General features: G+C 40.7%; 1 protein-coding gene across 4 annotated transcripts in view; it reads left to right on the plus strand.

The window, feature by feature from the left end:
* Positions 1-795: 795 nt before the first annotated feature.
* LOC140484775 (membrane protein FAM174A-like) overlaps positions 796-14,810 on the plus strand; it is a 34,166-nt gene continuing 20,151 nt past the window's right edge. The window contains exon 1 of one of the 4 annotated variants that reach the window (XM_072583595.1): positions 796-1,676. In XM_072583595.1, the coding sequence (XP_072439696.1) occupies positions 1,354-1,676 (323 nt within the window). In that variant the 5' untranslated portion in view covers positions 796-1,353. The remainder of the gene's footprint in view (positions 1,677-14,810) is intronic. The other 3 variants (XM_072583597.1, XR_011962328.1, XM_072583596.1) reach the window with 3 other exon arrangements.

A 14,810-nucleotide genomic window follows, 5' to 3' on the forward strand; every position in this document is an offset into this window, starting at 1 on the left:
GTAATATATTCATCCAAGGGATGGAGGACAGGAAAGGCTGATGGACTGTAGTAAATATCTGCTTGGCACTAATGATAGGACAGGGTGCTGTATTATAGTACAATTCCACTTGAAAGGAAGACACCACGAAAGGCTGGTGGGCAGAACAGGGTGCTGGACTGTAATAATTATGTCCACTACAGAAGACAGGACAGTTGCTAACTTTGTTAATACACCACTCTCTTTACAGATGACAGAACAGCATGCTGGATTGTAACATATTTCAGTCCAGTACAGAGGGAACAAGGTACTATATTTTAATGAAACAGGTCCACTCCAAAGGACTGGCAGGCTGGATCATGAGATATTTCTGTTTTGCACAGAGGACAAGACAGGCTGTGGTAGTACCACACACTGTTATTTGGTGCCGAGGACAGGACCATATTTGGTGAATTGCAGCCCAAAGCAAGACCCTGTCTAATGTTCTATCCTGGAGTGAACTCAATTCCAGTTCGGGATCTTGTCCGGGTTGAACTCTATTCCAATCCAGGAGTAAACTGTGTTCCAATGTGGGAGTAAACTCTATTCCAGACTGGGAGTAAACTGTGTTCCAGTCCAAGAGTAAACTCTATTCCACTCCAGGAGTAAACACTGTTCCAGTCTGGAAGTAAACTGTGTTCCAGTCTGGGAATGAACTGTATTCCAGTGCGGGAGTAAACTATGTTCCAGTCCAGGAGTAAACACTTTTCCAACTGGGGCAGCGGCAGCTCAGTGGTTAGCACTGCTGCCTCACAGCACCAGGGACCTGGGTTTGATTCCACCATTCCAGTTTCCTCCCACAATCCAAAGATGTGCAGGTCAGGTGAATTGGCCATGGAAAATTGCCCACGGTGATTGGTGCACTAGTCAGGTGTAAATATAGGTCTGGGAGGGTTATTCTTCAGAGGGTTGGTGTGGACTTGTTGGGCTGAAGGGCCTATTTCCATATCGTAGGGAATCTAATCAGTCCAGAGTGAACTGTGTTTCAGTCTGGAGTGAACTCTATTCCACTCTGGCAGTAAACAGTGTTACAATCTGGGAGTAAACACTGTCCAAGACCGAGTAAACTGTGTTCCAGTCCAGGAGTAAACTCCATTCCAGACCGGGAGTAAACTGTGATCCAGTCCGCATTTCCCTGATGTCCTGTTTGTTCTCCACGTGGCGGATTCTCTGGAGAAATAAACAAGCGGCTGCACGTCCGGCCTGAGTGTCAGACTGCTCGCGCTCCCTCAGTAACGGTTACAGGCTGGGCCTCGCGCCATAGCCGGGCCTCGAGCGGGAACTGGGCCTCGCGCCGGAGCTGGACTCGCACCCGGGTTGAGCCGCGGCTTTGCCATGTGGCTGTTGGGGCCTCGGTTGCTCTGGCTCTGTCCGCTGATGTGGGCCGGAGACGTGGTGTTCAATTCGAAGACGTACGGGAGGATGCTAGAAAACCTACCCAACAAGGTCCCTGTGCAGCAAGTAAACAGCAATAACAGCAGCAGCAACGGTAGCAGTCCTGGGCTAGCGGCCGGAGGTAAACCCATCAAGGACGGCGAGTACAACAGCAATGTGCCTGCTGATGAACAGACGACGACGATGATGATTCAGCGGGCTCTCTATGTGCTCGTCGCTGTCACCGCCTTGGTGGTTGTGTACTTCGTGGTGAGGACCATCAGGTGAGGGAGAGGGGTTTCCCCTCTACAGCCATGTTACTGCTTCACCTTAACACTGTTGGTAGCACAGGATGGACTGGGGACAACCAGCAAGTCTGCAATAATAAGAGCAAACCTCAAAATCATAACAGCTCTGAAGGAAGCCTTATAGCCTGTCGTGTCAGTGCCACATCTGAATGAGTAATTCACCTGGTATCATAGTCATAGAACAGACCCTTCCGTCCAGATCGTCCATACTAACCAACTATCCTAATCTAATCTAGTCCCACTTGCCAGCACTTGGCCCATATCCCTCTAAACCCTTCTTATTCACATTCCCATCAAGATGCCTTTAAATGCTGTGATTGTACTAGCCTCCACTACTTCCTCTGGCAGCTCATTCAATACACTCACCACCCTCTCTGTGGAAGAAATTTCCCCTTAGGTCCTTTTTCAATTTTCCTCTCTCACCCTAAACCTATGTCCTCTAGTTCTGGACTCTTCCCATCCCAGGGAAAAAAAACCTTGTCTAGTTATCCATGTCCCACAAGATTTTAAAAGTCTCAGTGAGGTCATCCCTCAGTCTCTAACGTTCCAGGGGAAACAGCCCCAGCCTATTAGACCTTTTCCTATAGCTCAAATATTTCAACCCTGGCACGTCATTTCCCCCATCTTCTGCCTGTGTACCTGTGCAGGTTTAATGTCAGACAATCCAATTCTCTCTTGAATAAGCTGAATTGAACCCACCTGCAGTACTCAAGCAGTGTATCCCAGATCATCACCACTCCATGCAGAAAAAAAATTCGGATGAAGGCCTTATGCCTGAAATGGTGATTCTCCTGCTCCTCAGATGTTGCCTGACTTGCTGTGCTTTTCCAGCACCATACTCTCAACTATGATCTCCAGCATCTGTAGTCCTCACTTTCTCCTAGAGAAAGATTTCTCCCTTTTTACTCCATTATTGATATACCAATTACCTCATGTCAGTGCTCTCTCAATGTTGATCTTTCTGCCAGTGGGAACAGTTTCCCCATATTCATTCTGTCCAGAGCCCTCACAATTTTACGTATGTCTGTCAAATCTCCTCTTGACCTTCTTTTCTCAAAAGAAACTTACAACTTTGCCAAACTGCTTATGTACCTGAAGTTCTACATGCCTGAAATCATCCTCGTGAATCCTTTCTGCACTTTCTAAAATGCCTTCACTTCATTCAAATAAAACGCAGCACTGAGAACTGGTCAGAATACTCCAGTTGATGCTGAGCCAGCACGTTATGCAAAATTAAAAGACCCTCCTTGCTGTTATCTATCCCATAACTGATAACACATAGAACTTATTATAGCTTGTTAACTACTTTCTCAGTCTGTCCTGACACCTTCAATGACGCATGCACATTTACACACAGGTCTCTGCTCCTCAATCCTCTTTAGAATTGTACCCTTTTAGTTTATACAGTCTATCTGTTTTCTTTGTATCAAAATGAATCACTTCACACTTTCATCGAGTCACAGAGATGTGACATAGATGTGCTCTTTGGATGCTGCCTGAACTGCTGTGCTCGTCCAGCACCACTAATCCAGTATATAGATGTACAATTGTCTGTCCTCTTAAAGTTCTACACTATCCTCTTCAGTATTCATAATGCTGCCAAGTTTTGTACAGTTTAAATATAAAAGTATTAATATTTACCCTTAAATGCCCCAACATACATATACAACTTAAAAATAATTAAAACAAGGAACCTTTTCTTTGAAGACATGAGCTATAGAAAAAAAATACTTTGGCCAAAGTAATTGTACATTCTCACACAATGGAAGGTTAAGATGTGAAATTATCTAGATTGCTTTCAGTCTGGTGGCCTTGTACATACAGACAACTCACTGGAAACACACTCAAGATGTTGAGAGAAAGCCTCAAGAAGTCTTTTGAGTGGAATAGCTTTTCCATTTTCATACAGATCCAAAGGAAGATTTCTCAGCACATGGCACAGGCTGAGCTAGGCATCATATCTCTTCACAGGCTATACTTTAGGTAAACCCCAAAATTTTATCAAATAGTCACACTTCTGACAGCCATTAACTCAGACATGTGACTTTCAGTGTGCTGAAGCAGTTAGCTTACGTCATGTCATAGAGCCATAGAGATGTATAGCATGAAAACAGACCTTTTGGTCCAATTCGATCATGCCAATCAGATACCCTAAGTTAGTCTAGTTCCATTTGCCAGCACTTGGCCCATATCCCTCTAAACTCTTCCCATTTCATGTACCTATCATGATGCCTTTTAAATGTTGTAATTGTACGAGCCTTCACCACTTCCTCTGGCAGCTCATTCCATACACACGCCACTCGTTGTGTGAAAAAATTGCCCCTTACGTCCCTTTTAAACCTTTCTGCTCTCACCTAAACCTATGCCCTCTAGTTCTGGATTCCCCCAATCTTGGGGGGGTGGGGGGCGGGGGGGGGGGGGGGGGGGGTGGAGGAGAAGAGTCTATTTATCCTATTATGCCTCTCATTATATAATAAACCTATATAAGGTCACCCCTCGGCCTCTGATGCTACAGGCAGAATAGCTCCAGCCTATTCAGCGTCCCAATTTCCGTTAAGTGCTTTTTTTTTGTAAAGTAGTGTCCAGACTGTCTTTTCAGAGACCTTTTAAAGGAAAAAGTAGATCTTCGTGATCCCTCAGTATGTCAAACGGGCCAATTTTCACAAACTTTCAAACGCAAATCCTCAAAAAGTACCAATAATGGAAATTCTTTCAAATCACAATTTTGTATCCATGTTGCTACTGGCCCTTTTATTCCAAGAGCTATACCTTTACTTACAATCTTTTCTGTGGTATTGTCACTCTTTCTTCCTTTCTCTTTATTTCCCTCTAATTTGATGTAGTGTTCACTCAAATTCATCTTCCTTCTCCGTTCTCCAGTTGTTCATTTTTAATCTTATAATATTAGTTGTAGCAATATATCATTGTTTTTCTTGAATTCGTCAGAGTGCCAAATGTACTGTTGCCTTTGCAGTTTTAAACTTGCACTACTAGCAACTTCTGTGAACAAAATATTTGAGAATGCAAACAAGTCTAACTGGTTGAAACTCTGCTGACATATCTAGAGTACAGTTTATCATAATTTTAAAAATCTATGATAAATATAAATGCTATACCTAATGTTTCAGCGGTTTATTGACTTGGAATATTTTTTCCTATCATGTAACTTGTCGAGTTGCTAAGAGGAGCCAGTGGGTGTGGTTTACATGGAATTTCAGAAGACTTTTGATAAGGTCACGCATAAGAGATTAGCATGTAAAATTAAAGTGCTTGCTATTGAGGGTAGTGTAACGACATGGACAGAGAACTGGTCAGCAGACAGGAAGTAAATATGTCACTGTCTGCCTCATAAAAATGACGAGTCGGGTACCACAGGGAGCATTAGTTTGACCCAAGCTATTCTGACCTACTAATTTAGGTGAGGGAACTAAATGTAATATATCCAAGGTTTCAGTCAACAGCCGGGTGGGATATTAGTGTGATTTGGACAAGTTGAGTTAGTGGGCAATTGTATAACAGATGAAATATAATGTGGATAGTAGCAAAAACAGGCAGATTATTATCTTAATGGTGTTAGATTGGGAAATGCCAAGGTGCAATGCGATGTGGATGCCCTTGTGCACCAGTTACTGAAAGTAAGCATGCAAGTAAAGAAGGTAAATGCTATGTTGGGCTCCATAGCAAGGAGATTCAAGTACAGGAGCAGGGATATCTTGCTGCAATTCTACAGGGCCTTGGTGATACTGGCTTGAAATATTGTCTGCAGTTTTGGCTTCCTTATTTGAGGAAGGATGTTCTGGCTAAGGAGGGCAAAAGTATAACAGACTGATTCCTGAGAGAGCAGGACTGGATTGTTTAGGACTACATTTGTAAGAGTTTAGCTGAATTGGGGAGTGGGGGTGGGATCCAATAGAACCCTACAAAATTCTAACAGGACTAGGCAGGAGCGTAAACACAAGAAGATTGTACCTGATGGCGAGTAGCCCAGAACCAGGGGTCGCAAGCAGTTGAGGGTAAAACATTAAATGTTTCCAAGAAGGTGCTAGATATAGTTCTTGGGGCTGAAGTTCTCAAAGAGTACGGGGACAAAGCAGGAACAGAGTACTGAATTGGATGATAAGCCTTGCTCATTGAATACTGGAGTAGGCTTGAAAAACTAACTACTCCTTATTTTCAATGTTTCTTTTTCTGTGTAAGGAGTAATCTTTCAAAATCAATTGATACGGTGATCTGCAGATTCTCTGAATCTGCTTGCAGTTTAAAGGTTAATTTGTCACATTTGACTGAAGTATCTGTTAATTTTGTTATAGATTGGAGGAATAGGAGAAATTAAAGGCAGTAATCTTGTTAAGCTACTGAAATCAGTTGGTTGAAATTTTAGTGCTTACATTTTGCAGGAAAATTTATATGTGTCACTTACGTACACTAATAATATAGCTTAGTTTTGATAAATCCTGACTCATAGCCTGTGGAAGAAGAAAAGAATGTTGAAAATAGCACAAAAAGAAAATATTGCCCATGTTGGAGATCTGAAATAAAATCAGAATACTGGAGAAAATCCAGTCTGGCAGCGTCTTGGAGAGACAGTATTAACCTTTCATCTCCAAAGACTGTTTGGGAAACCTCGGATGTTGGCACTGAAAAAACTTTGGGTTGAATGTTAACTCTGTTTAACTTGCCACAGGTGCTGCCAGACTTGCTGAGTTTCTCCAACATTCTCTGTTTTTAATGTTGAACCCACAAAACACACACATTGTTCAGGGCTAAAACTTGGAGCAGCTTTTGATTTTGAAATATTAAACTATTTGTTCGTACAATTATTGCATATTTAATGTTTTGTGTGTGTAACTTTTTTCCCGTGAATAAGCAGTAATAATATAATACATACCTGCCTTGTTCCTCTTTGTCTGATGACCTAAGAGTAGTTTTTTCTTCCATGAGTCAACACACTCCTTTTTTTCAATTTGCTCATCTTGGGGAATTCCTATCCAATGTTGTAGTTTCTTTACTTTTTAAAAATTAAGTAATTATATATGGGCTTCTTGTTGCCTTTCTCAATTTGCCCTTCAGAAGGTCGAGTTGAGCTGTCTTCTGGGTACATAAGAACAAGAAATAATAACAGGCCATTTGTCCCCTCATGTCTGTTCCATCATTCAATGAGATCATGGCTAATCTGCCTCCGGCCTCAACTCTTCTTTCATGCCAGTGCAACAGCCTTCAACTCCCTGATATTTGAAAAGTCTGTCTGCTCCCTGATTAAGTACTTGGTGGTCTAGCCTTCAACGCTCTGGGATAAAGAATTCTAGATACTCACTGCCTTCACATCAGTTTAAAATGTGTATCCCCTTAATCTGTAACTATGCCCCCAGTTCGATTTCCTCCATTACTAAAAACATCTCCATGTTTATCCTGTCAAGTCCTCTCAGAATCTTAAAAGCAAACAGGAAGTGCTGGAGAAACTCTAGCAGTGCTTAGGGAAAGAAGCAGAATTAACATTTAGAGTTCAGTGACCTTCATCAGAACACTCAGATTCTTCTGTGTTTCAATACGGTCAACCTTCGTTGTTCTTCTAAATTCTAATGAATAAACTCCTAACCCATTTAGCTATTCTTAAAAGGGTTGACTTATCCTCCAAGGTATCGGCATGGCCAATCTCTTTTGGACATTTTTCAATGCCAGTATATATCCTCCTAAATATGGGACCAAAGCTGTATACAGCACTTCGGGTGTGGTTTCTCAACAATACCCTTACAGACCTCCCAACTTTTAAATTCTAACTTTATAGCAATAACGGGCAAAGTTTCATTTGCTTTCTTATATATTTGTTATGCTAACTTTGTTTCATGTACAACAACATCCAGATCCCTCTGCGTTGCATTTTTCTTGAGGCTCTCTAGTTTAAGTAATCTGCCTTTTGATTGGAAAGAAAATGAAAGTGTATTAAGTTAAACTCCATTGCCAAGTTTTTGCCCACTCAGTGAACCTTTTATGTGTCACCTTATCAAATGTCTTCTGGACGTCCGAGATTTTTCTTATCGACTGCTATTTATGTGTCAAAGAACTCTAGAAATTTGTCAAAACTGATTTCCCTTGTGGAAAACCATGTTGATTCTGTTTGACTCATAGTCATAGTCATAGAGATGTACAGCATGGAAACAGACCCATTGGTCCAACCCGTCCATGCCGACCAGATATCCCAACCCAATCTAGTCCCACCTGCCAGCATTCGGCCCATATCCCTCCAAACCCTTCCTTTTCATATACCCATCCAAATGCCTTTTAAATGTTACAGTCTCCACTATTTCCTCTGGTAGCTCATTCCATACGCGTACCACCCTCTGTGTGAAAAAGTTGCCCCTTGGGTCTTTTTTATATCTTTCTCCTCTCAACCCAAACCTATGCCCTCTAGTTCTGGACTCCCTGACCCTAGAGAAAAAACTTAGTCTATTTATCCTATTCATGCCCCTCCATAATTTTGTAAACCTCTATAAGATCACCCCTCAGCCTCCAACGCTCCAGGGAAAACAGCCCCAGCCTTTTCAGCCTCTCCGTATAGCTCAAATCCTCCAACCCTGGCAACATCCTTGCAAATCTTTTCTGAACCCTTTCAAATTTCACGACATTTTTCTGATAGGAAGGAGACCAGAATTGCATGCAATATTCCAACAGTGGCTTACATGACCTCTCAACTCCTGTACTCAATACTCTGACCAATAAAGGAAAGCATACCAAACACCACCTTCACTATCTTATCTACCTGCGACTCTACTTTCAAGGAGCTATGAATCTGTACCCCAAGGTGTCTATGTTCAGCAACACTCCCTAGGACCTTACCATTAAGTAGATAAATCCTGCTAAGATTTGCTTTCCCAAAATGCAGCACCTCGCATTTATCTGAATTAAACTCCATCTGCCACTTCTCGGGCCATTGGCCCATCGGCCCATCTGATCAAGATCCTGTTTTAATCTGAAGTAACCTTCGCTGTCCACTACACTTCCAATTTTGGTGTCATCAGCAAACTTACTAACTATACCTCTTATGCTCGCATCCAAATCATTGATATAAATGACAAGAAGTAGACAACCCAGCACGATCCTTGTGGCATACCACTAGTCACAGGTCTCCAGTCTGAAAAACAACCCACCGTGTTAAGCATTTCTGAATATTCTGCCAACAACATTAGGCTAAAAGATTCATAATTTCTTCCCTCACTTCTTGTTCACGGCATTAGATTAGGGGTACTCCAATCTGCTAGACCCCTCTCAGAATCACTTGAACTCTGGAATCGTTTGGTCAATGCTTCAACTATCTCTACATCTTTTAACATCCTTTAAAATCTTTGGATACAGGCTATCGGGTCCTGGTGACTTGACTTCCATTAGTTTGAAATACTTTGACCCTCATGGTAGAGACTGTTACAGGATCTTTCCTCTGCTTAGCACCTTGCTTATCTGTTGTCTTTGGGATGTTTATGGTGTCCTCCACCATGGAACTGATGCAAAATATTGGTTTAATTGTTATTCATTTCCAACTTGCATCTTCCAAAGTTCTTTCACTTAATTTAGATTCTCTCTTTTTATATACCCATGGAAACTCTTATTGTTTACTTTTATATTTCCAGCTAATTCTCATGAATGAATAACTTTTTTTTGTTTTGATTAGCTTTCAAGTTATGTGCTGCTGGTTCGTCTAAATCCTTTGATTTCCCATTTATCTTTGTCGCTTTGTGTGCCTTGGTTTTGACTGGATACTCTCCTTGACAACCTTTGTTAACTATGAATGGTTTATTCTTCTCGTTGAGACCTTTTCTAGTACTGCTGCTGTCCATCTACTACAGTAGAGCCACAATGCTGTTAGACAGGCATTTCCAGGATTTTGATAGTGATGTTGAAGGAATGGTGATAGATTTCCCAGTCTGGATGGTGAGTGGCTTGGCAATTCACTTGTAGGTTGTAATGTTCACATATACCTGCTGTCCTTTTTCTTTCTAGATGATAGTGTTTGTGTGATGGAAGGTTGTGTCTAAGGCTCTTTAGTGAAGTTCTGTGCAAACGCATCATTTGATGGAAGTGAATATTTGTGGATGTATTGCCAGTTAAGCAAGTTGCATTGTCCAGGATGACCTGAAGCCTTTTGCATGTTGTTGGAAATGCAGTCATCCAGTCAAATGGAGAGTATTCCATCAAACTTTTGACCAGTACATTGTACATGATGTACGGGTTTTAGGGAATCATTTTAAGATGCAAAGCCTTTGACTCCCTGTTAAGTCACAGGGGATGAGAAGTCATAATTCCTATGATATTGATGGTTGGGCATCCAGTTAATGGCATTGACTATCTATGGACAATAGGTAGATCATCTCGTTGGAGATAGTCATTGCCTGGCCCTTGTGTGACACGAATGTTACCTCTCATTTGTCAGCCGAAGCCTGGATATTGTCGAGGTTTTGCTGTGTTTGTACATGGCTACTTCAGTACCCAAGGAATTGTGAAAGGTACGAAACACTGTGCTGTTGGTAAACATCCCAACCTCTGATTTATAATGGATGGAAAGCTAGGTGTGACTCCAATCACCGGAGAGTTTTCCGCACCTTCTGTTGACCTTAGTTTTGCTCAGGCTCCATGATGCCCCACTTAGTGAAATGTGCCCTTAATGACAAGGGCACCTTCCCTGTGATGTACTTGGAATGGAGGAAGTTCCTAGCTTGTTGAACTAGTGAAGGGGCTTTTTTTAATTTTCTGAGAATGATTTGCTCAGGTGACGTGAAAAAATGGTGTGAGGATAGGCAGTTTGGTCATGCACATATCCTGAAAATGTACTTAGGATGTAAGCAAGCTTGAAGCTACCTAATACGAATGGTATTTAATTTTTTAAGATAATGCCTTGAACCAATGGCCTCTGAACGAGTAGTCAACTCTTCTCACAGCTTTGCTGCAGTTTGTGCAATAGAAGACCGTCTCATCAGGCATTAGGCAGAAATATGATATGGGAAGATAATATATTGGCCCCAGCTTACATCATATTATTCTGAGCCAGTCCAGATGCATGCTACTGAAATGTCTGTTGCAGTAGGCTGATTTCTGTTGAGAATATTAGATCTTGCACTAGGATTGTTAAATTTGGATGTTTTGTTATATGCAGTGTTTGTTATTGGTAATCCATATTGTATTGTGTTTTTCTATTTCTTGTTGTGTGGAGTTCAGCAAATCCAGCTGTGCTGAGATGACTCTCGTGTTGTCAATTTCATATCTGGCATTTTACTGCAATTGAGAAAATATTTAAATATTTTAGACCCACTATTAAAAAAAAATCATAAACAGAATTTAATATGTAAGATTTTTTAAAGTTGGTGGTGAATGGAATCTCAAGCCTCCAGAGCCTAAACTAAGAAAATCAGTTTTTATTATGAACACCTCTGAGGTTAAGGATAAAAAGCAAAGGGCCAAGAAAGAGACATTTGTGCTAAACGGCAACCCCAAGTTACTGACAGTTTCTCAATAACATATTTTTGCATTTTAATGAAGGTTACAAAGATTTTAACAGGTGAACAATTGCAGAATTTATATTATACTCCATTTGAAAAGAGCATCAACCTTTGAGTTTCTGACAGTTATTTAACATAGAGCTATTATGTTTTTGTGACATGAATGCATAAATTTTCAGGGCCACTCTAAGTCTATATGCAAACTTGGTGTCACTACTTTCATTGTGTTCTTGGGACACTAACTCGTCAGCAATTATCATTTCCAATCCAGTTCCCATAAACAAACATCAGTTTGTTTGCTCTTTTCTCCTTTCCAAAACAAGCTGTTCTTTGAAGTTCGATTCTCAAATTGAGCTCTCAGTTCCAAATCAAAAATGGAAAAAAAAGAGTGATGATCTCAACAACTTGAAAGACGTTTTTAAATTGTTCACCATATTCATCATGTAACTGCATGTACATCATCACAAGGTACATGAAGATATCACTAATATGGTGTTTATGAACCTTTAGAATGCATGAAGATGAGGGAACATTTTGGATTTTGTGTCCAATTAAGTAACAATCATTATCATCCATTCAGCAGCCCAGTACAATTCTGAGTAAAGCTGACAGTTTGAACAGAAATCACTAACTAGTAGTCCTGAGAATTTGTTAGAATTAAGTTAGAAACAAGTTATCTGTAGCTGAAACAAATACATAGTTCCTAGTATCATGCTGTTAATCTTCTCATTAAGTAAAAGCATTAAAAAAAAGTCTATGTAGTTCATACTTCACTAGTTTAATGGTAGATGTGAACATATTGAGGCTGAAACATTCCTGGCAAATCGGTAATAATGTCTGGACTACTACTTCATAGCCACAGGCAAATTGGAATTGGGTACATAAAGTTAAGCAATTTAATTCGTGGCTTAAAGATTGGTATGGGCGGAATGGGTTTCAGTCCCTGTGATTCCGGCACCAGTACTGGTATAAGAGGAAATGTCGTCTTCCAGGAAGCTATTTGGATAACAATATCCAAAGTGGAACAGAAAGTTATAGAGTGTACAGACATAGAAAACAGCAATAAATATGATCAAAGGGTGAACAAATGGGAAAGAGGCAAAATTGATGGCTTTTTTAGTTTGGCCCTTTATTTGAATGTGTTTAGTATTCAAAACAAGGTAAATGGATTAATAGCATAAATACAAGTTAACCAACATGTTTTGAGCCATAATGGAGATGTAGTTACAAGGCAGTCAAGCTGGGAACTAAATATTCACGGATATGTGACTTCCTGAAAGGACAAGTAGAAAGGTAGGCTGATGGGGTTAGCATTGTTAGTACAGGATGGAATAAGCTTGATAGCAAGAAATGGCCTTGGATCAAAAGATGTAGAGTCCGCATGTTTGAAGGCAAGGAGTAGAAGGAGAAGATGACAATGTTAAGAGTGGTCTATAGGCCCCTTCATGGTAGCTATTCAGTAGGACTGAGAATAAATGAAGAGATAATAAGGGCATGTAAAGTAGATGGTGCATTAATCCCAAGTGACTGTAATCATCATGTAGATTGGGATGGTTAGATTGGCAGAGGTAGCCACGAGGAAGAATTCATAGCTTGTGTTCAGGAAAATTTCACAGAACAATTTGTTATTGGTCCAACCAAAGATCAGGGTGTTTTGCATATGGTGCTGTGTAATGAGGCAAATTTCATAAATAATGGCAACTTGTAACCAGTGAACTGCCAAAAGGATTGGTGCTGGGCAAGAATTATTTACAAAATCAATGACTTGAATGAGGTAAGTGAATATACTATTAGCAACGTTTGCTGATAACACAAATGGATAAGATGGCAAATGGTTATGATGACACAGTCTGAACATATAAGCTAAGTGAGTGGGTGAAAATGTGGCAGATGCAATATAATGTTGGAAAATTAGATTTTATTATTACATAAGAGTATGTGAGTACAGTGAAAAGTGTGCAAAGTCACCAGTCTTGAGCACTACCTTGGTTACAAAGCCAGAATTATAAATAGAGAGCCAACAGGTAAGAAGACATGCAGAACTTAAGCTCTAATCTCCATGAAGGTGTTTGGAACACTCCTCCACTGATGTAGGCAACAAGGCCGAGCTACAGCATGAAGTCTGCATCGGCTTGCAAATCTTGTAATGGAGGGAAGTTTATTCATTAAGTAGCTAGCACTGGTTGCACATCAGGCACCAGCCTGACAAACTCCTGCAGCATCTCCTGTGTGAGAAGTTTGCCTCTGGCAACCACACCATCTTTGTATTCCAGCCAGAGCAGAGTTTTCCATTGGCTTAAGTTATGCTGGGGCTCTGTCCCAGCCTGTCAAATGTTGCCTTGATGTTTGTGTTTGGGCAAAGCTGCAATTGGATGTGGCGCTCCTTGGTCCTGCTGGAATCCAAGCTGAACATCTGAAGACTGTACAGGTATTTGAAGAGTAAGTGCTTCTCGATGGCACTATTAACAATGCCATTTATCATTTTGCTGATGGTTAGATTGGAGTTGTCTGTTTAGTAGACATGACGTACTTGAAAATTTTTATTTGTCAGATAGATGCCACTGTTGTAACAATACTGGACCAGTTTAGCCATAACGTAACTATTTCTGGAGCTCAAATCTTCATCTCTACAAGTCAGAGTGTTGTTGGGAGTCCATAACCTTTCCCTTTTAATTCATTGTTTTTAACTGATTCTAACATCAGGTGAAGTGAATTTAATTGTCAGGAGAATGGCATAATAATGGATAGGACTTCTTGAGGAAACAGATCCGCTTTGTAGTTCTGGTTAAAAGTAGTTGCAAACTCTTCAGTCTGGTCTTTTCCATTGTGTGCTAGCCTCTGTTGTAATTGAAGGTGGAGATATTGATGACGTGTTGTTAGTTGCTTTATTGCTTGTATGACAGGATTCTGAGCTTTTATCAAATCCATTGGTATAAATATGTCACTGACCTGCATGTAATCCTGTAGTGTATCTTGTGTTGGCAGCGTTCTCGGGTTCCTAATGAAGGGCTTTTGCCCGAAACGTAGATTTTCCTGCTCCTTAGCTGCTGTCTGATCTGTTGTGCTTTTCCAGCACCAGTCTAATCTTGATTTTGATCTCCACCATCTGCACTACTTACTTTCAACTAGTGTTCGAAGGTATATTAGTGCTGTCCGGCATATTTCACATACACTCATTCAGGCAGGGTTTATAGCTTAATGATAATAGAGTGGGAGGTATGCTAGAATGTGAAATTGTGGATTGTGGTATAATGGTTGTGCTACTGCTTTTTGATACAAAGTGACTCACAGTTGCCCAGTTTTATGACATAAATTCCATCCTGAATATCACTCTACGACAGTAATATTGCTATTTCACAGTCCTGTTCCAAGCTCTGTGTGGTTGTCATGCTGACCAAACAGTGATAGACAGATACTCCTGTCAATTAAATTGGTGATAATGAGGTCTTTTAATTTCCCATTGTTGGCTCTTTCAACCTGTCAATCATGTCACTTTGGGATCTTACTGGCTCATTGAGTAGCAGTGCTACTGAATCAGTCTGGGAGATTGGCTCTGAAATTCTCCAGCCTGAGTACATTCTGTGACCTTTTGTTGACAAGTTGTTAATATAATAGCGGCAACAGG

The sequence above is a fragment of the Chiloscyllium punctatum genome, chromosome 2, assembly GCF_047496795.1.
Source record: "Chiloscyllium punctatum isolate Juve2018m chromosome 2, sChiPun1.3, whole genome shotgun sequence".
Classification (NCBI taxonomy): domain Eukaryota; kingdom Metazoa; phylum Chordata; class Chondrichthyes; order Orectolobiformes; family Hemiscylliidae; genus Chiloscyllium; species Chiloscyllium punctatum.